The following is a 25669-nucleotide window of genomic DNA, read 5'->3' on the forward strand; positions in this document are numbered from 1 at the left end:
GGTTTCCCCCAGTGCTTTATAGGCCTGGCGGGCCGCCAGGCTTTTCTTGCCCCCCCCGCCAGGCTAAGCGTCGCTTGTTTATTTATTTTAAATAGGTTTTTTTATGCACCAGAAACAGTGATACCAAAGACGGTATATGGAGCTTTTAACCACATCTGGTGATACGGTTGAAAGCGCAATGGCGACATCTTATGGTCGATACGTGAACACTTTCTTTTTCCGAAGTCGGAGGAGCACTGGAGGAGACGATGAGCCCGCTAGTTCACCCCCAGGCCGAGGGGAGTGCATCCCCGACGAGCCGAGCGAGCCGCGGCTCGATGATGAGGCAGAGCCAGTGCGAGTTAGCACGGATGTTAGCACGTCGTCAGGGCAGATATTACCAGGATAACGCCACCAAAGTTGCGCTGCTACTCGGAATATGGCGGGATTTTGCATAAATTGAATGAAATGTCATTTTTGAGTGGAATATGAACGTATGTCTGGCAAAGGCACAGAAGATTTCACTTTGTTACACAATCTATGTCAGTGCTGCGGTAGCTGGAAGAGTCGCCACTCTGCTCTATTTTCACTGGCTAACAGCAGCACACTGGTTTAGCTTGTCTATTCAGAGAAGAGGTATCACTCTGGCTTATTTTTAAATCTATGTTATCACAGATGTGTTTGATAAGTAATTTACATTTTTAAAATAATAATAATAATTTAACATGTTGTTAAATTATTGGAGTCAGCAGCACACTGGCTTAGCTTGTCTATTCAGAGAAGAGGTATCACTCTGGCTTATTTTTAAATCTATGTTATCACAGGTGTGTTTGATAAGTAATTTACATTTTTAAAATAATAATAATAATTTAACATGTTGTTAAATTATTGGAGTCAATGAATTGTAAACATCCTCAAGGGCAATGACATTGCTAGGACCTGGTCAAGTTCATGTCGGAGTCTGTGTTCCCAAAGTTCCTGAAACTAGAGAGCACACCACACACATCAGATTTTTCTAAAACAAACAAAAAATCCAAACAGCAGACACATCACCTCTCTTTGGCACAAGTACTTGTCGTTCATCTCCAGTGTCTTTCTTCATCCTCCATCTGTTCTGCAGCGACGGAGCCTCTCCCAGCTGTTAGCAGACTGTTATAACACCTTGCTAGCTAGTGAGCTGTACCCAGCATGCTGTTGGGCAGTGCAAGTCTCTAAATGTATAATTATTAGTGTTAGTGTCACAAATTGTTGTGTGCCATGGTTTTGCCTTGTTAAGAAGATTTTGTTGTTTGTTATTAATTGTTATGTTATAGAGTTAGAACTGTTAGGAAGAAGGATATGCAGATAATAGGGGTCCGCCATCAATAGACTCACACAGCGGTCTGTAGGGCTCCTTGCAGCTCTCTTTAAGTTCCAGCTGGGATTGGTTGAATCGGCTGGAACACCTGGTGGTAAAATTCAGTGGATTTGGTCCAGTCTGGTGTATGGTTTAATATCAAACTGGTTTGAAATTTTTTATATTGGACCAATTCTAATGACAGTCAATGGGGCTAAATGCTATAAAGTGATCACTATATTCGATTCCAAATATTCACCCGTTATTGGTATATTACTGTCATTGTCATTGTTATAAGATCATGACAAATCAGTGGTTTTCAAATTTCATTAATTTCACAAAATGTCCAGCTGTTGATTGGCTGCATAAATGGTTCCAGATTTCATTCATCTAAGTACGTAAGTACGTGTCTTAACCAGAGCAAATATACTTTATTTCTTTCAAAAACATGGGGAAAAAGACGATGAGCAAGTTAACAAGATATAAAAATGAAAGAAGTGAAAAATGATAATGACCAGAAAATAAAGCAAAGTAAACATGTCTTTCTTTCTTTCAAAAAACTCCTCACATTTCTGAGTACACAGTAAAATTTTCTTAATTTTAGCACTGTCCCTATAACAATTGCAGCACTAAGATTGCACATAGATGGAAAATCAAATACGATTAGAAGACAAATCAGAAATGCATGCAGTGTTTCTAACACTTTCAGTGACAAAAGTTGGATTTAAATTGTAACGATGTCTTAGGGCCAAATCCAGTGAATAACTGTCACAGCTACAAAACAGACATGAGCTGCAGTGACAAGGCGCCAATTGGGTTAAAGAGGCTGGAAATTTTCTGCAGTGCAGTGACAGTGAACAAGCCAAAAGGCCTAGAGGCTCCGCTCATTATCAGTGTGAGGTCAATTATCAGCTCTAATCTGCTAAATATGCTTTTTCCTACTCAGCTTTTGTTAGGAGACAAATGCAGGAAAGTTCAAAACTGGCCTCTAAACTAGTCAGTGCCATTTAAAAGTGTACAATGCAGCGTTTTCATTAATGTATGAAACTGTGGCGTTAAGCTACAATACCTATCGATTATAAAACTGATTTAAATTGATCTCTGTCCGAGAGTAGGCCTAATATGTTCTCAGCTGTGAAAACAGAAGTGAATCTTAAAATTCTACAATTTGCTGGCTGGCTTCTGTTAATAAGTGTGTCTGTAAACAGTAATGTAGTGTTGTGCAAACAGTGACACATCTCTCTGCTCACAGTGGAAGGGCTAGGCACTCGGAAGGCAAACAAACATCAAAAACTGTGAGCAGCCAAACTACTTTGCAAGAAACAAAACTTTTAATGGATAAAATCCAAACAAACACGTTATCTCTGACTCAGCCTGCTGGGCCTGCTGATGGCACTAGAGGAAAGGTCACCTACACTGCCAGGTGTCAGCCTCTTGGCAACATGAATGTTGTCACCAAATTTCATGGTGATCCACTAAGTAGATCTGCAGATATGCCCCTCTGGATCTAACTGCTGACAGGCTGACCAACACAGTGACATATCTCAGGTACACATCGAGTTTCGTCAAGTTGGCTTCTTCAGGTGTCAGCATCATTGGAAAACACCAGTTGATTATAACATACAGAACTTTTGGGTGCCCAAGTGTGCCAGAGAGAGAGAGGATGGTTGCAAGCGGTGCTGCTCTCCGATTAATTAAGACCCTGAAAAAGATCACTCGGGTGGAAGCTGAACTTTTGTTCTTGCAGAAGAGCCGTAGCCCACAGAAACCCTGTGCACACTGTTTCCAGCATGTTTCCAGCAACCAATCAGGTCCATGCATCACAGTTCACTGGCTGTGATTTCCACTGTCACTTCCTGGTGTGTCAGGTTCCCTTTGTTCACATGGTTTTCAGTGTCACGTACCAGGACGGTATTCAGGCTTGAAGGACACTAAGCATTGAGGTCACCCCTCTCGCTCATGTGGTGACCAATAGGAGATCAGAGATCAGTTTTGAATGGTAGATCTCGTGGAGCAGCTTTATACAGTTTGCCTTTTACATAAATACATAAGTATACTTTATCATGTGTTACATCACCAGCGGCTTTGCTCCATTCCGGTGCTTATCCTACAACAGATGGCTGGAAGACAGGGAGGGAGGGACACAGCGAGACATGGAAAGTGATGGTGAGAGTGGATATGGGTCTCTCTCTCTCTCACTCTGATGGAGGTGAAGCCCTAACCTGCCAGTGCATTAATCTCCTGAGTGCAGGACGGGACCGAGGTTGGGACAGAGCAAGTCTGAGAGGCGTGACAGTTCTGTTTCAACCAGGATGCAGCCAAGCCAGGGACTGAGCTAATGAACCAGCAGAAGGAGGGAGGAATGACCCACACTTTCGGGGAGACTGCCTCAGCTTTTCACTGGATCAAACGTGCTAACTGTGTAGGGAAAATGATTGGCTTATGATGCGGTGGAACTGTGGATTTTATTTTTCCGTTTCTTTCACTGGTGCTGTGAACTGGGAGGAGGATGTTTGTCTTTACGTGCGAGAGTAAGGCGAGAGTGTCTTGAATTACACTGAGATACTGAACCGCTTGCAGCAGGCTTGGGTTACCCAGGAGCTGTCAACTTGCCAAAGGGAAAGTAATTTCAGTAACAACAGGGCAAGGTTCAAAAGTTTTATCAGTTCTGTGGAAATGTTGTTTCTTGTTAGTGGGCAGGTCGAAAGATGAGAGGTGAGATAAGTGAGATATATAAACAGGTGTGTTTGTCTTTGTCCATTAAATAGAGAAACAGAAGACAGCTTAGCTTTGTTCACCTTGTAGAGATGTTTAGTCCGTCTGCATTCTACTTTTTCCAATGACCGTAAACTACTTGTAAAGCTATGGAATAGTATATATTCAGGTTTAATAGGTGTTTGAATAGCATGTAAAACCTGAAGAAAACTTGAAATCTTTGACTTTGAAGAGGCAAACCTGCCAGCGAGACTTTCGATTCTTTGACAAGCTGATGGTAAATTTCACCCCCTTTGACTGCAAACTCGAAAGGAAAACAAACCACACCAAATGAAACCTGCGACTCAAGTCAAGTGGATACTCTACACTGGTCTCATCTAACCTCTTGGGATTCTGACACAAAGCTTGAGGATGGAAGATAAATAACTAATTAGCAGAACCATCTGTTGACCTAGCAGAGGAGGACAGTTTTGAGAAACCAACACACTTCCATCAGGTGGATCATGTATGTGCTGTGCACCCTGCTGGTGCTGACCCTCCACAGTCTCTTCAAGAACTGCCACAAGGCCCTGGAGTCGAGGACCAGCCCGCCCGGGGACGGAGGCTCTTCTGTGGGGCAGGGCGTCCCCGGGGTTCGGAAGCATGGAAGAGGTTTGACCCTCGAGAACAAAAGGAAGGCTGTGGACCGGCGTGGGCTGGCTAGCTGCAGGCCTGAAGGAGAGCAGGGAAGAGGAGACAGCTTGCATAACGTCCCTGACAGCAGAAAACAAGTGCAGGTGAGAAGAGGGAGATGGAGAGAGAGGATGTGCAGGAGAGGTCAGGATAAACAGATGTCAGATAATCTAGACAGGCCTGGGTGAAAAGAATAAAGAGGGGTAGAGTGTGTCCAAATAGCAACACATAGGATTCCTGCTTTAAGAGGCCCTTTCAAATCACTAGACTGTTACTGTTGAATGAGATTAGTTAAGAAAAGAGAAATTTTTTAAATAAACAATAAGATTTGGCCAATACTGGTTTTTGAAGTCCAGTATTTTTGCCTTCAGTCACTGTTTGAACTGTTGAAAAAGCTATAGGTATGACAGTAGTAGTGTCATACCTGCATTTTGTGTGATCATATTGCAATCAGACAGCGGTTGCCCACATGAAAGTACAGACGTAAATGCAGCGGGACGCATTATGACCATGTAACAGAAGTGTAAATGCAGATTCATTTCACACATGCAGTCCACATCCAGGGCTTCCAATAAATGTATTTAACTGTGACGGGACAGTACATGTAATTTATACCACCGTTCACCTTGCAGTAAGGCGAGACATGGCAATTTTAATACAATATATTTTTCTGCAACATGTTCTCTTGTGTCACTGCCATACCTCCCTGCTGCCACACACAAACACACACAGTCCATGTATAAAGTATGAAATTGATCAGAATAAATCACATTATGTTATATTCTGTCAGAGAGCAGTGCCATCTAAACTGTGAAAATTTTATTCATTTATTTTATTTGTTTTTATTTGATATGGACATCACAAATACATTGAGACTGTCCCAGTGGACAGACCAGATGCTTTTGCTTGGGCGATTGTAGCACACGTGCTATTTTTCAACACCAGTCCATAGGTGGCTTTTCTGAAAACACAGAGCATATGATCAACAAAGATAAAACATACAGAATTCATGTTCGCAGCAGTGATATTAGTAACAATAATAAACTAAGTCCATATTTATACATGTGAACATTGTTGTTTTGCTTTTAACCATGCTTTTAGTCCTCTGTTAAAAGCATTTGTATCAGTCTCCAGTTTCAGGTGAGTGGGTAGAGTGTTCCATAGGTTAACGCCTTTTACTGAGAAGGCACACTGTCCAAATGATGTTGTACACCTGGGAACAATGCAGTCACCATTATGGGAGGCCCGTGTGTTTATTTGGCTTGAGCTCTGGCGTCTTTTTATCAGTGCAGAAAACAGGGGTGATACATAGTTATGAAGACATTTAAAAACCAGTCTGATATTAATGTAAATTATGAAGTTTTCAAATGCAAGAAAGTTGTGTTTTCTCAGGATGCCACAGTGGTGCCATCTCATTGGTTTTTGGTCCATAATTTTTATTGCTTGCTTATATATTGCTACTACGGGTTTCAGAATGACTTGAGAGGCTTGTGACCATGACGTGATACAGTATGACAAACGGGAGAGAATCATAGCATGCATGTAAAATTGTGCAGCTTTTGCATGACAGGTCTCTTCGGATAAAACGAAAACAGTTGAAAGTTAGATATGAATGGAAATGATTCCCAAACAAGTTGTGAGTTGGCTGCTCCTGTTACTGTATGTAAGGACAGTGAATCCATAAGGTCCTAGCAGAGGAGGTGATGTGCGGTACAGTATGATCGGATCGCAGTCGGTTCTAAATAAGGATACTGAGGACACGTGAATATCAGATGTAAATGTAATCCATCTCAAAAACATCCCGATACAGTCTGGATACAAGACACATGTTAATACCAGGTGTAAAGGGGGCCCTCCTCATCTTCTCAGACAGTTATTTATAAAAATGCTAGCAAGTCTACTGGCAGGACAGTTAGCATTTGGAGCATCCAGCCAGTATCCAGCACTCGGTAACATTGAGAAGAAGATAGCACCACTACTGTCCTACACAACAGCTAGAGAAGAGTGAAATTTTTTGTTTGTTTGTTTTTTCAAAATATCTGAACTATATTTTTAGGGTAGGTTACCAACCCAGCTGTTCAATGGTACATAAACTGTGATATACTGCTGCGTTTTAGATGAAAAATTCATATCCAAAACACATCACTTAATGAATAAATGTGAAAAGATCCAATATCATGCCATTTTCCTCCCCTGACTGTTCCTGTAGGTGTGGTCAGCAGGAGCTTCTGTTGCATCAGAGTTGGACAATACTGATAACCTGTCATCTGATATATAATAGATTATATTGGCAAATCAATATACTGTGGTCCAACATGTGTACAGACATGCAGACTTTGTGTTAAACATGAATTAGACACATTTTTGGTACTGAGTGAACTAAATTAGGGGTAGGAACAAAAAGTCATGGGAACTTAAATTGCTACAGTTAGTTTAGCTGCACTTCTGATAAGTAAAGACATTATAAACAAATTAGCAATCTGCCATTGTCCAGTTGTTATCAAGGAATTTGAACAAATAGTTGTGCTGGGTTGGTGTTAACTGTGCTCGGTGTGTGTTGACACACCAGCGTTCCACCCAGTGCACACAGCTGGAGGTTTATCATGGTATGTGGCAGTTAAATTGATCACTCAGATTCATAGCAGCTCTTTAAAGGAAGCCGTGACGTTCCTCACATTACACAGGAATGTGGATCGGACAGACGAGATCACAGGGTTTTTCTATCCACCACTGTTTCTCCGCTACACTTTGAAACGTTAATTTCAGAAATCCCATAACCTTTTGACTCCTGGCGTCTTTACAGCATGCTGTGTCCAGGTCCTTGGCTCTCATGAACCCAGACTCAGATCATATGTTATGTAACCAGAGACGTTAATCTGACCAGTGGAACGGTGGAGGCTGCTGTCCCTGCCCTCTGTGCTGTTTGGGTTACAGAAACTCTGACTCCTCAGGCCAGGTGAAATTCCTGAGTGTAATTTCGTTCTGCTTTTGGCTCTCCATCCCCCAAAACACCAGCCTCCTATGTGTCTGCCTATTTTAGTTTTTCAGAATTCTTTATGGTGGTTCAATTGATTCATGCTTTTTTGCTGAGCTCCCAGCTGTGTTGGACACCGGCCGGCTTGTCGTTACATCATGACAGAATTTAGCATGGTGTCAGAAGAGCATGTGATCGAAAAAACATTAGGTGACACCAAGCCATGCTATACTGGATAGCAAACGACAAAGTTTTGATTTTTGACTAACACGCCTGTAAAACGTCATCATGTTGCCCTCTTGTTCTGCAGTGGTATAAAACCACCCGGTTGAAGAATTAGTGCCACCTATTGCTTACCTCGATTAAACAACTCCAAATATTCATATAACAGAAGTGGATGGAAACGCGCATAAATTTGCATTTTGTTTCGCAGATTTCCTGAAAATTCAATTACAATTTATGATATATTTGGATGGAAATCTGACTAGTGAGTCATTTCAGAAATCTAGGGAACTGCAGGATTGATTTTAGGTGTAACGGTTTCATTTGATCTTTAATACCTCCTCCAACAGAGTTGGCTTTGGGTTATGTTTTCACCCCATTCTGTCTGTTTGTTTGTTTGTTAGCAGGACATCTCAAAATGTTATTAATGGATTTGCAGAAAACTTTGTGGAAAGAACCCATAAAGAGCAGATAAAATTTCCATGCTTGATTGGTCAAACGGGGTGCAGTGGTGTCAATCACAGCAAAGGCATATAATGAACAGATTACTGTAATGTGGTTAAGATTTTGTGGAAAGCTTGGTCATGGAGCAACGAAGACACACATTAGGCCGATTGGCTAAAATAAGGCATGACAGTGGGTGTGGCCTATCACATCCATTCAGATGGATTCATATAGCCTAACACCGCAACATTTTGTGAAAAGGTTGGTCATGGCGCAAGGAAGAGCAGAATAACCTGTGGTGGTGGTGCGTGTGGTCATAAGAAGGTGTGTCCTGAAAATTCTTTAATAAAAAAAGACAGCATCAAAGTAGTCTCTTAAAGCTTTTCTAATATTGCAGGATGGAATATATAAATAATAAGCATGGAATGGAATATGCATGAATATGTAATAAAAGTGATGACAGGATTTTAATGATAAACATAAGCAATGATATGATGATGTCAAAGATGGTCTATATAATACTTTTCACATTTTGCTGTCTCTCTGCTAGGACGCTGTGTCTTGTTTTGGGTTTGTGTGAGATAATCGAGTCATGCAGAGACTGTCCCAAGCATACTAACATGGACTGAATTCAGTTCATAAGACAAGCACCTAGAATAACGTATGCTTATGCTTTAAGTTTTTGCTAGTAAGTTTCTTTGATTTATGAATATTTTTTATGTACTCAGATCTCACTTCGAAATGAATTCTCGATCTCAATGTGACTTACCTGGTTAAATAAACTAATACTACGACTAATCTAAATGCTAAACTACTACTACTACTACTACTAGGCCTTACTACTACTACTAATAATAATAATAACCCCTTCCTGCTTCATCACATATATTCTGGTCTGACCTACATTTTAAATAAATACCCCCCAATGTAATGTCCTACCCCAAACATATTGTACTGTTTCAACAGGAAATCTACACAAATTCAGGAGGCATGATGCTGCCCAAATTGAGTTCTTGTGACTTTGAGGCTTGGGAGTCGTACCATCGCAGGTGCTGGTTTTAGAAATTGGGTGCAGTGTGTCTCATTTATAATTCACTGTGGAGTCCATTGAGCTACTGCTGCTGTGTTGCAACCTCGGAAAATAAATAAATAAATAAGCACCAGCGTGCGATTTACTGGCTTACATTGCATGACATGAAAAACTCTATTACCCATCATCCCTCTGTTAACAGTTGAGGGTGTGAGAGTGGGACGGATTTAGTATCTGTAGATGGCGTCATTGCATCGGTGTAGTGCCATAACAGCGACGGCATCACACAGTGTGTGTCTGTGTTGGGAGGTGGGGGTGAGGGGGTTCACATAAACACACAGTGTCTACGTGAAACACAAGATACACATAGTGTCTTGTGTTACCCTCAATATTTTAGAAGAAAGGAGGAGTGGGGCTGTCATGTGTTTCAGCAGGAGCACATGATCAGCCCACACACACGCGCGCACTGCTGTTTAATATTTCAGGCGGGGGGGGGGGGGGGGGTGAGAGCTGAGCAGCGCCATGCTTCATTTGTGGCTGAAATATTTATTCCTTTGCCGGATGGAGACGAGAGGGTGGGGGCAGCAGGGGTGGGAGGAGCTGGGGGGGGGGGCTACAGGGAGGCATGATGCTGGCTCGATATCTGCTGTTACTAAGGAACAGGGAGAGGAAGCAGCATGTGTGTGTGCGCGCATTAGAGAGACAAACGCTTTATAGTAAAGGGGCTGGCTGGTGCCGTTGACACAGATCTCTGCCTGCTCCTGTGTGTGTGTGTGTGTGTGTGTGGGTGTGTGTGGGTGTGTGTGTATATATCAGTTTAACAGGGACGCCACAGTGATGCAGGGATGATCAGGACAGTCAGGCCGCAGGGAGGGAGGTAAGTGCCATCTGAACAAAAAGAGGAAAAAGATGGAGGGATGATGGTTGGGAAGGGAGAGACTGAGGGGGGGGGGGGGGGGGGGGTCTGTGAGCAGTAGGCAATGCAGAAGAGAGCTGTAGGGAGAGAGAGGGGAAGAGATAGTGGAAGGCAGAAATGGCTGGTGTAATTCAGAGATGGAGAAGGGCTTGTAACCCAACCACGAGGGAATATTATGTTTCCCACTGCTGACCTGAATACGTGTGTGTGTGTGTGTGTGTGTGTGTGTGTGTTGTGTACTCAGATTATGTCCATCAGAGAACAGCAGCATATTGATATTTTCCCCGCTGGGTGCTTAGTTGGGATGGGTTCGGTCACATGTTCTCATAATCCTCCTTTTTATACGTTTTTCTTTTCTTTTCTTTTTTTTTATCTTCCTCAGTGTGTGTTTATATTATAATACCTGTAAAATAATGGTGGTGTGATGGGGGCGGGGTGGAGGTGTATTATTTTGCCATAAGTCAGCACAGCCATGTTGCTCGTCTGCAGTGTGGCTGTGAGCAGACAGGTTTTGACACTGAGCGCATGGTTGCTGGAATAGCAGATGATTTGACCCAGTTTAGTGAAAAGGGGAGGGTGGAGGAGGAGGTGGAAGAGGAAGGATTTTTTTTTTTAAGTCTCTCTGAGAGCTGAACAGAAGAGGAGCAGAATGGTCTGTCTGAGTTACTGTTGGATTCAGCTGAATCACATGCTAACCATACCTGGCGCTTTCGCTGCCAAAGTTCAGCACTTAATTGGTTCATCTTGTTTCATCTGTCATCTGGTGGCCATACCTGTTTTGTAAGTGACTGCTCATGGGTTCACTATGTCACTATTTAGCTACTTGCCACAGGCGGAAAACAAGAAACTCAAGCATGGGCGAAGGTTTCATGACGCATTAAGCGAGGGGTCGTGGCTCGTCCCCCAGGATTTTTAAATTTTTTATTTTTTATTTTTTTGGCCATTTCTGCTTTATTAGACACTCACAGTGGAGGCAGACGTGCAGCAAAGTGTCTGGGCCAGATTTGCACCCAAGCTGCTGCAGTGTAGCCTCAGTATGATGTAGTATGTGCTTTACACAATGAGCTGCCAGTGTGTCCGACTTCAGGATATTCTGAGCGTCAGACACATCATTGCCTGCATTGTGGTAAATTTTTATTCACCAATTTCACATTAATTTAGCGCTCATTAGCAGCATGTTGAAGGAGGTCCGACCTGCAGCCCATTCCGTAGTTGTAGACCTAACCATGCCCCTGTATGCCCCCTTCCATTTATATATTAAAATGTCAAGCTGTGTCCATGACCATAGGAGTCCTGACTATAGTATGTTAACCCTTACCTGTTTGTCTGCCTCTGCCTCTCTCTCTCTCTCTCTCTCTCTCTCTCTCTCTCTGTCTCCCTGCCTCTCTACCTCAATCACGGGTACTTCCTGCATGACGTTCTCATTTTAGCATGATTGAAATTGACATTATTCATATGGTCATTTTATCCCTGAGCAGTTTATCATAACCGATGGGCAAATCAAATGAGAGAGAGAGAGAGAGAGAAAAGAGAGCATTCTATTATTTGCTTCAGTAACTTCACTCTCCCTGCCTTCTGTGGTATCCTGAAAGAAGGAAATATGAATTATCCAACAAATAACTTCAGCCTGATGACTATTATATCATCACTGCTTGTGGTCAGACTGATTTGAATTGAAGTTGTAGACCTAACACGTTCCTTAATAGCCTAAAAACATTTTTCTAATCTCAGATTGCACCAAAAAGCCTCATGTTCATATTGAAAACATTTATTGTTTAGCACTGTCATATTAATTTATAATATGTAAATAAATTACAATTGATGAAATTCAAATTCAGTTTAATTCAAGTTCTCCACCCCTGGCACAGCACTAAAACAAAGTGTGGAGAAAGGTCTGGCCACACAAGACTGGTCCATGGGTAACATAGTAGTGGTTTTTCAAAATGAAGGTTCTGCTTCTCATGTTTTTATCGTTGGGGCAAATGCATGTTCTAAATATTGAAGAGAACATATTCCCTTTTTTTTTTTTTTTTTTGGTACATATATGTTTTAGATGACTCTTAGAAGCTTATTTATGTTGTTCACTAAAAATATTAAAAACATTTTTGAAAGATGTTACATTCTTCATTAAAGTAAAGTAACTGCCTGTCATACACAGGAGACCTCCTATGTAACATTATCAATATCATCAGTGAATCTGCTGAAAAGGGTAAAAACAGTTTTTCTGACTTTGGCATGCTGTATGAGACGTCTTCGACATTCCACTGCCATTGCAAATCTTGTCTCCATAGGGCCATTGACGTGTTCTATAAAAACTGCTTCCATTGAAAAGGATTTTTATCCATTTCTGCTCCATTCATCCATCACTCAGTGCGTGATGATTCCTTGTGGCTTAGTGAGCCACTGCTGCAGCTTCTCTGACAGCTTTGAGTGATGAGGGATGTGCACATACAGCCGTCAGATACAGAGTCTGTGCTTCAGGTCAAGAGGCCAGTTAGAAACCATTAGACAGTGAAAGTGCCAGACTGCAGCAGATGGCCATGTTGCACAGCATGAAAGCCTGGTTTGGTTTGTTTAAGTTGTGGATGTGAAAAGCAGGTTAGTCTAATGAAGAGCTTTTTGTTTGCTGTGTCCTCAGAGACGTGTCCACATTGGACCTCTGGCAATTTTTCATTGTCCCCAGAGGAAAATAAAAATGTGAAAGCCTTTTAAGCACCATATCAGTGATTTATTCATTTATTTATTTTATTTTTTGCCTGTTAGATAGATAGATAGATAGATAGATCTTTATTGTGATTGCACAATCATATACGGTATAATAATGCAACAAAATTAGGGCTCAGTACTTTCGGTGCAGGGCAGAATAGAAAGCATCGTGCAACCTGCTAGTTGAATAGCCGGGTCTCTGATATCAGAAAAATGCAACAGTCATGGAAACACTTGTTGGATGCGATGTGCAGGCACAGTTGGTCGATTTTGTTAGTTATGGACCTGGCGTTGGAAAACGCTGGGAGGCGGCGGCTTAAAGGCTTGTCTTTTCAGCCGTGCTAACGCACCGGCCCTGCAGCCTGTTAGGCAACAACAACTTACCCACATGTTCACATTGCAGCAAACCATTGTGCAAATCATGTGGGAATACTAAGGATTCACAACATTGTGTGAAAGACACAATTGTTGGTTGAAAGATGCGCCTTATAAGGTTGTGCTTCTGTGGCTAACAAAGTCATCACCATTCATAAACCACAGAACTGAGAGCGTTTCCCCTGGGACTGTGTTTGTTGGAGAGCAGTTTCGCTACGCCCAATTTCAAGTCACAGTGTCAACAGTGCTGCTGCTTTTAGGAAAACTAATGTGGACAACTTTATTACGGTGATGGAATACCGTTGTGAAGGAAGTCTGAAGGCTCTGAAAGTTCATTTTCATATCGTAATGGAATGAATGGCTGGATAAAAGACAGCAAAATGTGACTGTTTGCTTTGGGAAAAGAAGAACAGAAATGTGAAGTTTACATTTTGCAGATATTATGCTGAACATGCAAAACCATTGGTATTGTCTTTTTTTTTTTTTTTTTTTTTTTAAACTTAAATATGCAACTTACCTGACAGTAAAGGTGCATGAAGTAAGATCTTACTGTCTCTACCATGTGCATTTTAAGCTGTTCAACAATGGGAAGCTGTGCTAATTAGCCCGCTAGTTTGAACTTTCCACCTTCCTCAAATTGCAGCCCTCATGGACACCCACAATAAGATGGAAAACTTTGATCTGTCCACTTACAAACACCATTCATGGCTGTCCGTAACCCTGATTGCTTTGTTGTCCCCCAGTAAAGCTGGACTAAATATAGATTGCCATTTACAGCTGGGATGACAACAAAAAAATCAATATATTGGGACAAAATAATTAACAATTATCATTATTTTATTATTTTGACAGTATTCTCAAGTAGAGCTGGGCAATATATAAATCTTATGTCACTATTGTGCTATGAGACTACATATTGCCTGGGATTTTGTATATCATAATCTTGTGATATGGTAAAGAGTTGGCTTTCCCTGGTTTTATTACAGGCTGCATTACAGTTAACGGATGCAGTTTTGTTAACATAATAGATTATTGTGGCTGCTCTGTTACTTGCCTCCATCTGCTTGGTCATCATATCCACATTTCTACTAATGATTGTTTATTGAAAATCTCATTGTATAAATTACTTGTGAAAGTACCAATAGTCAGCACAATATTGGTGTAGAGGAATTTGTGATACTTTATTTTGCCCATGTCACCCAGCCCTGAAGTCATCAAAAGGTCAGCCAACTCTGTGTTGAACTTCAGTGACAGCTTTTATTTTTGCCACCGGGGGGCGTCAGTTGGTCTTGAACACAGACGGAACAAAGTAATATGGCACATGCTGCTGTCGACATCTTGCTTTTAATAATGTGACCACAAATCAGACGCTCTCTTTCACACTGGTGCTTAGCTCCAGTGGCACGTTTTTTGTTTTTTCTTTCCTTTTTTTTTTTTTTTTGTTTTGTTGTTGATGGGCTGTATGACATTCAAAGCCAGTCACCACAAAGTACGTCAGTGGTTACCTAACATAAATAAAACTAACATAAATAAACAGTATGTGTCTCTTTTTGATAACTTGTAATCGATTTATCAATAATTATCGGTAAGTGGTCCCGGACCACTGCCATTTTCTTTGACCTTCCACTTCATCCACATGTGGAGAGAGACTGTCACAGCTGTTTGCTTCCTGCTGTTAGCTGTGCTCTTATCAGGCAACATGACTGACTTGGATTTTAAATATTCAACAATATTCCACAAAATCTCTATCCCCACCCTCCCTCAGGTTTTCTCATTCTCTGTAGTAATTGTCTGCCTGCGTAGTCTTTGTAAAGGGCTATAAATAGCTGTGACCAAGGGGGAACGTGATCAGGAGTACAAATGAATGTGGTATCTGTATCAAACAGATGTACATTAGCACAGCCTCACATGCCAAGGTAATCCAGACAGAGTTAATATGTGGAATGGGGGGTGGGAAGCTTTAGAACTGGCAACACGTGAATCCCACGTGAGTATATGCACAGTGTTTTGGAAATATCCAACAAACACACAAATGTAAACTTGAGGTTGCAGACTGGACAGTTTGTAGGTATCAACGTGTCAGCAGCTGTCAAGATTAATATTGCTGTGATATTGTGTGTATGGGAGGTGTGCATTTATGCATGCACACTGGTCTGTCAACAACTTTCTCCATCCATAACACTTTAATCCGCACCTTCCCTCCACTGCGTTGCATCAGCAGCTTGTCAGATTTAATACCCTCTTATCCTTGAGGTTTAAGTATCGAAGGTATGTTGATATCAGAATAAGTCATTTGTTGGGCAACATTTGTGGATTTCCACAACACCAGTGTAAGATGTGGTGTGAAAGTGAGTTGACATGTGCGGTCATGGGCATACTATACTGCCAAAAAGCCAATAATAAACAATTGGACAAATGACTTATTGAAGTCAGGTTAATTTGTAGGCCTGGATACATGTGCTTTACAAAGTGAGGGGCTCACTTTGACACACAATGAATCTTTTCCAAGGGGCTAGTTGATAACTTAAACTTTGGCCAAATCCCTTTGAGAAGGAAAAAAACATCTTACCCTCTAAGAAATGCCGTGATCACACAGCGTTGCTCTGCTTTGAGTTTTTAGTTTTAATGTATTTAAAACAATGTCGATAGCAGCGTCTGTAACTTTGTCATTCATTTTCTCATGTTAGCCAGTGTTAGCTAATATGCTGTGATCTCTCTGGCTCTGGCACAGCTTGAGTACGTCAGCAACATTTGTCCCGCCCTACAGCGGCACTGATTGGCCCCAATAGTTTTTCAACCAAGAAATGGTGCCTGAATTGGGCAACAGCATACCTGTATGAATCACTAGAAATATTTTTTAAAAATGCAATGTGTGATTCACAGGTGTGGAACTAAGCTACTACTGTTGCACCTGAGAGGTGTGCATCATATTGTTATCTGTCACGCTATCACTGCTTATAGCAGCACATGACTGTCATTGTAGGTAAGGGCAGTTAAGTAATTCAGAAATGTCCCACCGCCCGTTTTGTATGATTTCATTGTTTAAAACTAGAAAACAGAATTGTTTTTTTTTTTTTGTTTGTTTTTTGTTTTTTAGCCAAACCAAGCTGCATATCAGTGTGTGTTAATTGAAAATAATTAACACAACACAACAACAACTGAGTATCAAGTCATGTTGAATATAAAATCTTGGTATACTATTACTCCCCTAATATTTAGAGCAATATAGTTCCATGTTAAGTGTATCTGGTGAGAGACTAAGATAATAAAATTAGGCTAATGAGATGCAGTACAGAGGTGTGTGTGTGTGTGTGGGGAGGGGTACCTGTGAGAGGAGGAGGAGGAGGACGGAGGATTTAGGCAGTGAAAGTGTGCGTGTGGTGGAGGGGTAAAGTCTGATCCTGTTTATGCTAAGCCTGTCCTCTCCTGTCATAAACGATATTCAGCTGTGCAGAGGTCACAGCTGAGGAACCTGGACTGAGAGGAGATGAAGCGCTGAATAGATTGATGGTTCAGTGCTACTCTGGTCACTGGTGGTTTTCATCTTTTCCGCCATGTATTTCACTGGAGGCTGTAGCCAGAATGAGTCCCACTGTAAATGTGCCGCTTGTTGCCGAACGTGTCAAGTTCAGCGCCTCAAAGTTAAAACGGGCAATTGTGTTGTCTTCCACAAAAGATGTAGGGCAGTCAGTAACAGCATCCACTAGTGGCATTTGAGGTAAAATCTTTAATATTTATTTATAGCACCCTCATTAGGCCAGAGAGTGTAATTTCTAAATGCTGGATCACAGTTTGAAGATGCAGTACCCCGTCACACTGCAAAAACTCAAAATCTTACCAAGATTATTTGTCTTATTTCAAGTCAAAAATGTCTTATTTCTAGTCAAAATATCTCATTACACTTAAAATAAGACATGATCACCTCAGAAGTAACTTGTTTATAGACAATTGTCTCTTGTTTCAAGTGAAAATTTGCTTGAAACAAGTGAAAATTTGCTTGTTTCATTGGCAAAATTTGTTTCTTGTTTCTAGCTAATTTTCACTTATTTCAAGTGAATTTTCACTTTTTCCACTGGCAAATTTTGCCAATGAAACAAGCAAATTTTCCACTTGTTTCAAGCCAATTTTCACTTGAAACAAGTGAAAATTGTCTAAAAACAATTTACTTCTGAGGTGATCATGTCTTATTTTAAGTGTAATGAGATATTTTGACTAGAAATAAGACATTTTTGACTTGAAATAAGACAAATAATCTTGGTAAGATTTTGCGTTTTTGCAGTGCAATATTTAGAGATAACATGTCAGACACATGGATAAACACAGCCCCCCCTAAAGGAACGGTGCACCCAAAATCCAAAAGATTTTCCTGCTTTTCCCTGGCATCCATTCAGATAGTTTGTTGCTAGAAGGCGAGGGGATTTCAATAGCTTGAAAACTGCCAGATCACAGAAGCTATCTGGATGAGTAGATACAAGGGTTAAGTGGGAAATATCTTTGTATTTTGGATGAATTTTTCCTTTAAACTGCCGTATGAGTATGTGCCATGGTGTCATCTGTTTCTGGGATCTAGCACTGGATCTAGCAGGTATTTTGACTGGTAGAATTGAAGCTGCTGAGAAAATGTGTCTGGTAAATTTGTTCCACTTGCCTGATAGTGACAGAGTCTACCCACATTTGTCAGGTGGTTGGGTGCTGGTTTCAGACCCTGGGAAACCTTTGTAAATTTCCTCAGAGGACCACAGAAAGACGTCCAGAAAGTTGTAGCTTGTGTAACGTTCTTGAGCCAGCAGCAGAACAGTGTGGGCAGATCTAAGGCAATGAGAGGCTGAAAACAATCAGCCTGGTATGCGTGCAAGAAGCTGCAGCAAAAGGGTAATGGGAATTAACATTTTAATATGGCCTGGGTTTAAAAATACCTAACCAATCCTATAAAGCAGTGTTTGCCAACTGGCGGCCCGTGGGCCACAGCAGGCCCGCCAAAGCTTTCCATCCAGTCCACAGAATAACCCTTACACCAGAAACAACTGAGCAGGAAATAATTTTATTAGGAATAATTTACTGATTCCAAATATGTGTTCAACCCACAGGTTGTAAAGATGTTATAAATCAAGGGCATCAGACTCACATCAGGTAGTGGGCCTCTTTCATTCAAATGAGTCATCACGGGGCCAGATTATTTTCTGCTAATGTCAATAAGACTCAAGTCGGCACATCGATATATTAGGCTGCTTTCTGATTTATTATTTTAGATCAGTCAATTTATAGCCAACCAATCAATGGGAAATTACATGTTGGCTCTGGAATATAACACATAATGTTAGAATTCCTAAAGCAGAAGAGAGAAATGCAACAAATGTATAGCATACAGGTTTGCCATTTACCTCCCAGAGGAAAATAACTGCTCTATATTCGACTTCAACCTTCAGCTTTTTTGACAAAATGTTTGCTAAACGAGCTAAATGCAGTAACACTCAGTGCAGCAGCAAGCCTTTTTCCTGTACTTTCCTATACTATCGTTGGTATTGTTTTTCCCCTCTCCCTCCAAAACATCTTGGGGTCATATGAGATGTGCTCATGGGCTGGATTTAGCCCCAGGCTTGTATCTCTGACATCTGTGTTATAAATCCTCCTGTCAGCTTATTATTAGTTACTGTGCTTAGTTAGCTTTTGACATCTCGACATTAATTACTCAATTTAGTGCTTGACATCTTGACAGTAGTTACTCAAGTTAGCGTTACGCAAATACCCTCCACAACCCGATGCAGGACTCAGGCCTATCTCACTCATGAAGCTGCGCTTGCTTCGCTGCTTGTGCACTGAAAAACAGCGGCCTATGTTCCTTCCATGCTCCTGTTTTTTTTTTTTTTTTTTATGAAAGGAATGTGGCATATGCAGTATCTTCATGCAAACATGGGGACAAACCCATAGTTATCATTTAACATTTTGTTTTCTTTCTTTTTTTTTTTTTTTTTTTTACATGCTCTCATTTTGGCTTTTGCTTGCCTGGCAGACAATTTGAAATGCTTCTCTTACTGCAAGCGTTTTTTTTTTGTTTTTTTTTTTACCAATCGGGACACTGCACAATAGGGTCAAAACTGGTAAAAGTTGATTAATATTTCCTGCCAATCAGGACTGCATTCTGCAGTTAAGTTTCTGGAATCACAGATTTGAGCCATCACTCCTCAGTGACCTGCCTCTTTGGTGGAGGTCTGCGCTTTTCTGAGAGCATGTTCTAGGCCTACTTATGTATCTAGTTATTCTGGATTTCCCATGTATTTTAGGCTCACAAGGACACAGGGTAATAAAAATAACATCAATTTTAATAGAAAGTGGAAATATTAGACAATAATAAGCTAGTTAGGCCAAAATAAATTTAAATTTAGTTTTTTGAAAGTCTGGTCCCCATAGTGTCTGCTTAGAAAATTTCTTGCCCTTGGACAAATGTAGTTGATGATCCCTGCTATGAAGTGTGAGGCCACCATTAATAATTGTTAAGTTAATATGGTCTGATTGGGGGGAAAAAAACTATGAACAAATCTGTTCTCAGTGATTATCTTGATCTGAAGTTGTGTTCCTCAGATGCAGATGAGGCCATCTGCTTCAGGGCTTAAAAGATTACAGTTAAGTGTGCTCATCCACACTGGAAAGGTTTTCTAACCACTGGTCTAGGATCAGACACTGATAATCCCCATGTGAGATCCAGCAGACTGACTGAAGGTGGGTTAACTGTTTCCAGGTCTGTGATTATGTGCACGTCTGTGTCCGTGTGGGTGGAGTTGTAAACTTGTGGTAGTACCTGAGAGGAACAGCTGTCAGAGTGGCACACATCGCTGCCTTGGGTTAGGTTAGCTCCTGGTTAGGACCAGGTTTCCATGAGTAAGTGAGAGTAATCTGGTCAATCGAGGATGTGAGGACCCTGGACAGCCAGCATGCTAGGCTGGGTAGGAGCTCTTATCAACAAGGGCTGGTTGGACAGGGACAGAGAGCGCTACATCTGCCATATAGAGCGCAAAACACGGCCTGGATATCGATGGGTAGGTAGGATCTTGGAGTGACTGGTTCAAATCAACTCCCCCCAACCCTCTTGCACTTGCAGAACTCATCATTTTGTAGTGTTCAATTCATTCCAGGAATTGTTTTGCGACAAGTTGACCATCCCAAAGAACAGGCTCGATAGACACAGTTATTGTGGATAGAAAAATTGCTCTCTCTGCTTTTTCTGTGTTGGATATCTTCCTGTATGATTGTTGAATGATGGTGCAAAATGGCAGTTCTAGAAAGAAGCATTGGTTTGCTCTTTGATTGAGAGACTGACATCAAAATCTGATGTGTATTGTTGATGAGGGTTCGCAGTTTATTGTTGAGGAGCACTGAAACATTTTCTGCCCTCAGACTTAATTGTAGCTAATGGAAATATCTGAATGTGACGTGACCTGTATGCCTGCATGTTCAGCTAAGAGAAATAGAGCCCACAACAAAAACAAAAACCCAGAAATGCATCATGCATCACAAATAGCTGTTTTTAACTTTAGATTAGATTAGATTAGATTTACTATTATTCGTTCTCCCCAAGGGGAAATTCAAAATGTGTTGAAGTGTTTTGGATTTTCCACTTTAAAAATCAGCTGTGATGTAGATCTCTGTGCAAACGCTCTATACCAGGGGTGTCAAACTCGTGCCATGGAGGGCCAAGAGGCTGCAGGTTTTCATTCCAACCAACAACTCCACCAGGTGATTTCACTGATCTGACCTACCTCCAAACAGAGAGGCGGGACTAATCAGTGAAATCACCTGGTGGAGTTGTTGGTTGGAATGAAAACCTGCAGCCTCTTGGCCCTCCATGGCATGAGTTTGAGACCCCTGCTCTATACTATAGCCTACCAGCAAACATCCAACTAATCAATGCTTAGACATTTCTGGGGATCAGACAGGATGAAACAGTAGGGAGGGGACATGTTCAGGTCAACATGTGTCTCTTCCATCCTGACTGACTACACAGGCACCGACTGACTCCTTGTTTAGTTGCTTGCAGGAAATTGAACACAGTGAGTAGAAGTTTTAGTATGTAGCCATGCTATGTGTGATGTGGATGATCAGGCACACTGCGTTTTCTTGAAATACGGGTCAGGCTTTCCACAGGGGTGCTGGACATGAGTCTTTGGTGTCACTCTGTCTTTGAATCTCATTATCTTAGGTTTTAATTGAGACTCATGTCCCATGATCTATCCCATGAGGATAACATTCTTTTGGAAACACTGAATACTTGCAGCATTTTAGCCTGAATATGGTCATGCTGGATGTTGGCTGTCAGTGAATTCAATCTAAAAATATCAGCTCTTAAAAACTGATATTGAAGGAGAGCATGAGGTTGTATATTCCTATGTTTCTTTGCTGTTGCTATGTCCCCATCCCCATATGGAACGTTCCCAATGATGATGCAAATCTAATTCATTATTTTCACCGGATGGTTTTCATGCACAACTTCCCAAAGAAGAACTGAAGTTGCATTTCAGTTGCATCATGTACAGCCGGCCGTTAAAGCAACATTTACTTGAAGTTGAAGTTGCAAGTTCAGCAGTTTGTATTAGGAGTGTTTTTAATTTACATGTAGTTAACCTACACGTATGGTAGCTTACAGGCTACTGAAAAAAAAAAAAAAAAACACTAAATCCATCTACTGTCTTATGTTTAGACACCTAAAGCATGATTAGAACCAGCCTGAGTCATCTCTGTTGTCAGTGTTTGTCTTGTGGTTTCTTACCTTTCACACTTGCATTTCTTAGCCCTAGACCAACAAAAGCCCTGAGCTTCTTGTAGCCCAGGGTTCATTTCAACCTGTCTTTAGCACTTCCTTTGTCTATGAGATGTTGGTCACATCCAGCGGCGCTACACACATATCTGGTGTCTTTTTTTTTTTTTTTTTTTTAAGCAATCATTTTTCATGTAGTGTCCAAAAGGTTATATACTATAATGAATAATGAACAATTGAGCAAGTAAGCGATTTCAAACACAGCCTTCAACAACATTTCCAAAATGGCCACCAAGCAGAAAAAAGGTCACCTGTCAAAGGTCACTGTATAGGAGTCGATGGCACAGCTTTAAACCTACTACATGTAAAACTGTACCATACATCCAAGATTAATAAAAGGGCAGCATCAGAGCGTTACACATTTGAGCGCTGAAAGAGAGTTAAAAACCTTTCTTGGTTCCCCTTTAACACTGTCCTCCTCTCTGCGTCTCCCTCCCTCCTCCCTCTCTCTCCACCCAGCCGGTCCAGCGGTCCAGCGCTCTGCTCAGCCCGGCGGTCATGTTCGGAACAAGAAAGACTTGGGATCTCGGCCACGCCCCCTGCCTGCAGGAGCTCTGGAAGAAAGACATCTCATTGGATGGTGAGGCTGTCCGTCAGCACCATGGAGACATGAGCTAAACCAGTGTAGCTGCATTTTTGGCATGACAGAGGAGAGATAACGAGAGCGGGGGTGAATGAATGAGAGGAAGGGAAGCGTGTGTGTGTGTGTGTGTGTGTGTGTGTGTTTGTGTGTGTGTGTGTGCTGCTCGACTGACAGCACGGTCAAGTGACTTGTACCTGGTAGTTGTGAATGGAGCCAGATCGGCACCAGGCTCAACAGTAAAGGGAAGAGGAGGGAAGCGTTTCTCTATCTGTCTTGCTGTCAGAGGAAAACGAGGTGAGCAGCACATATCAGATTTTGCTGGTTCATTGGCTGTTTCCCTTGAGATTGTTTAGCAAGTAGAAAACTCCGAAGCTGATCCCTTTACTGTGGCGGTAAAGGGATCAGGAGGGGGGCAGGTTAACAAACACTGGAGCTATTGTGGATATTTTGGTGTGTCAGTGTGTGTCTGTGTGTGTGTGCCTGTCCCCTGGCATCTCCCTGCAGTAATACACTTGCAGTCAAGGTGACGATAGAGAGGCAGAGTGCTGGTTGTGCCGAGACAGACAAGAGAAAACAGCAGCTGGGGACTGCAAAGCAGTGAGAGAACAAATACACATTGTCAGAAGTCCGCTAGAGGAAATGACAGCAGAGACGTGGAATAGAGGAGGTGAGATGGGTCGGATTCTGGTTTTATGCGCGACTGTCCACAGGTGAGTGTTCCTGGTGATTTGTGCACATTTCCTTGTGTGTGCACATAGTGAGTGTTAATGTCCAGAGGTGTGTTTACAGATGCCATCAGTGGTACATCATTTAGTGTGTCATCAAAAAAAAACAAACAAAAAAAACACTGCACAGCATTTTCCCACACTTGTCTCAAACGCTTTGCGGTGTGTGTCTGTTTAAGAGACTGTAAAATGTTGCTGTGTTAGGTAAATTCTGAGCTTTGTTTGTGTTGGTGTGTTAGCCCTTGGCTAAAGAAGATTTGCCTGCAGTTAAAGTGTACAAGCATGAATAATGTCTGTGTGCATTGTGGTTAATTCTCCTTAATACCTTGAGACTGAATTTTGAGTTTGTGCCGGGTCAGCCTGTGCCACAGTGTACTGATTGTTCTTGGGTTGATAAGACTGAGGCCCTATACACTGGTAAACTTTCCACCACATACATACACACACAGACGTGCACGTGTACCTACACACACACACACACACACACACACACACACACACACACACACAGTGTCTCTTTGGCAGGTTAATATGTGACTGGTTGTTATCAGCCATTATCTGGTTCTACTATTTTCCATGGTATTCACTACCTTACATGATTTCATCAGATGGTAGAAAAGTTAGAAATAGAGGCAATGCGAGGGAGTAAAACGCTGATAAAAGTTTGTAGTGTCAAGTGATTCAGTTGCAGAGAAGAAATTTGAGTGGAAAAGAACAGCTGCTGGACAGTGAACAAACGGGACACATGGAGACTATTGTGCAGTTAATCCAAAGGAGCTGACAGTCACAATATGAACTGCTATTTCCAAATCACAAGAGGTAAATATTGTGTCAGACTGGTGAACACTGGCTTGTATATTTACCTGGGCGTCAAGTATCCTCATTAGCTGCTCCGTGCTCCCCCTGGACTGCTAGTCCACAATGGTGTTTATCTCTCAGCGTGACAAACAGCTCCCAAAATAACACTTTTAGCACATAAATGAAAGCAAACAAAGTGGATCATACCAGTGTTAAAAAACAGGTCCTGGTACCCATTTTTGAGGACATTAAATGGCTCTTTTCTTGTTGTTTTCCTATTTGAATTGGAAAGTAGATCTGGTAGGTAACGTCTAATAGTGCTTTCACAAATAATTGCAGTTACACGGAGAAAAAAAAGGTACTGGGACTTGTTTTTTAGTTGTTTTTTTTTATGTATTTGCATAATCTGCTTTGAAGGAATTTATGCACTAAAAGTGTTATTTTGTGAGCTGTTTTGGCAAACTATGGAAGTGAAAGGAGAGGCATAAATACGTATCACGTTCAGGTAACTATACATCCCACTCACCCAAAGTTTGCTTCAACATGTATTCTGGTTCTGGCCTATTGATTAAATTGCATTTTGTATTCAAACAGAGTGAATCTTAAACATTTCAGGTTTTGGTTAAAAAAAAAAAAAATAGTCTGTGTGTTACATTGCAATTGCAATATTGAGAAAAATAACTGCTTTGTTTATTTGTCATTACAGTGCAGCCCTAGTAGACCCAAACCCACATTCTTGTGTCCGTAAGTTTTTGCCGTTAGTCTTTCTGACTGTTTGCCCTATCTGTGTGTGTGTGTGTGTGTGTGTGTGTGTGTGTGTGTGTGTGTGTGTGTGTGTGTGTGTGTGTGTGTGTGTAGCGAGCTCAGTGGACTTCCTGATGAGTGATGGTGAGGAGGACGGCTCCTTCTTGTCTCTGCCGACCACTGCCTTCTCGCAGCGCCCCTCTCTGACTGCCGAGCTCACAGAAGCAAACACCCCCAGCCAGCAGCTGCTAATTCAGGTACAGGGCTGGGCTGTTTGGCCTCAGGACTCCGACTGTGTGTCCACAATGTGAGCAGCTTGCTTGACCGGTCACTCCATTCTGATTGTGAATTTAGCCAGAGGCTCCAGTGGCATCCATGTAGTTGTTTGCAGTTGCAGAGTTTTGAACAGGAAAATTGTGTATTTTTTCTGCTTTTGTTAAAGGGAATGTTCACCCATTTTGAAAAATTGCTAAAAATGCTAACTGTTAGCCTCCTGCCATTGAGCTGGACTTCCCCCCAGCTAACACTCTTAAAAATAATTCTTAATCCAATCAAATTGTTTAATAAACAAAGTTTCTTGATGTGTTGCAGAAATTTTACAGCCCTAAATACCATAAATATAAGACAAGAAAATATCAGTG

General features: G+C 41.5%; 1 protein-coding gene across 6 annotated transcripts in view; it reads left to right on the forward strand.

The window, feature by feature from the left end:
• Positions 1-25669, forward strand: part of kifc3 (kinesin family member C3) — a 62449-nt gene that overhangs the window by 10061 nt on the left and 26719 nt on the right. For 2 of the 6 annotated variants that reach the window (XM_030076976.1, XM_030076968.1), the window contains exons 1-3: positions 3522-4806; positions 22638-22758; positions 25143-25285. In XM_030076976.1, the coding sequence (XP_029932836.1) occupies positions 4534-4806; positions 22638-22758; positions 25143-25285 (537 nt within the window). In that variant the 5' untranslated portion in view covers positions 3522-4533. Of the gene's footprint in view, positions 1-3520; positions 4807-20177; positions 20404-22637; positions 22759-22802; positions 23056-25142; positions 25286-25669 lie in introns of those variants that run through there. The other 4 variants (XM_030076961.1, XM_030076985.1, XM_030077004.1 and 1 more) reach the window with 4 other exon arrangements.

The sequence above is a fragment of the Myripristis murdjan genome, chromosome 3 (genome assembly GCF_902150065.1).
Source record: "Myripristis murdjan chromosome 3, fMyrMur1.1, whole genome shotgun sequence".
In the NCBI taxonomy this organism is placed as follows: domain Eukaryota; kingdom Metazoa; phylum Chordata; class Actinopteri; order Holocentriformes; family Holocentridae; genus Myripristis; species Myripristis murdjan.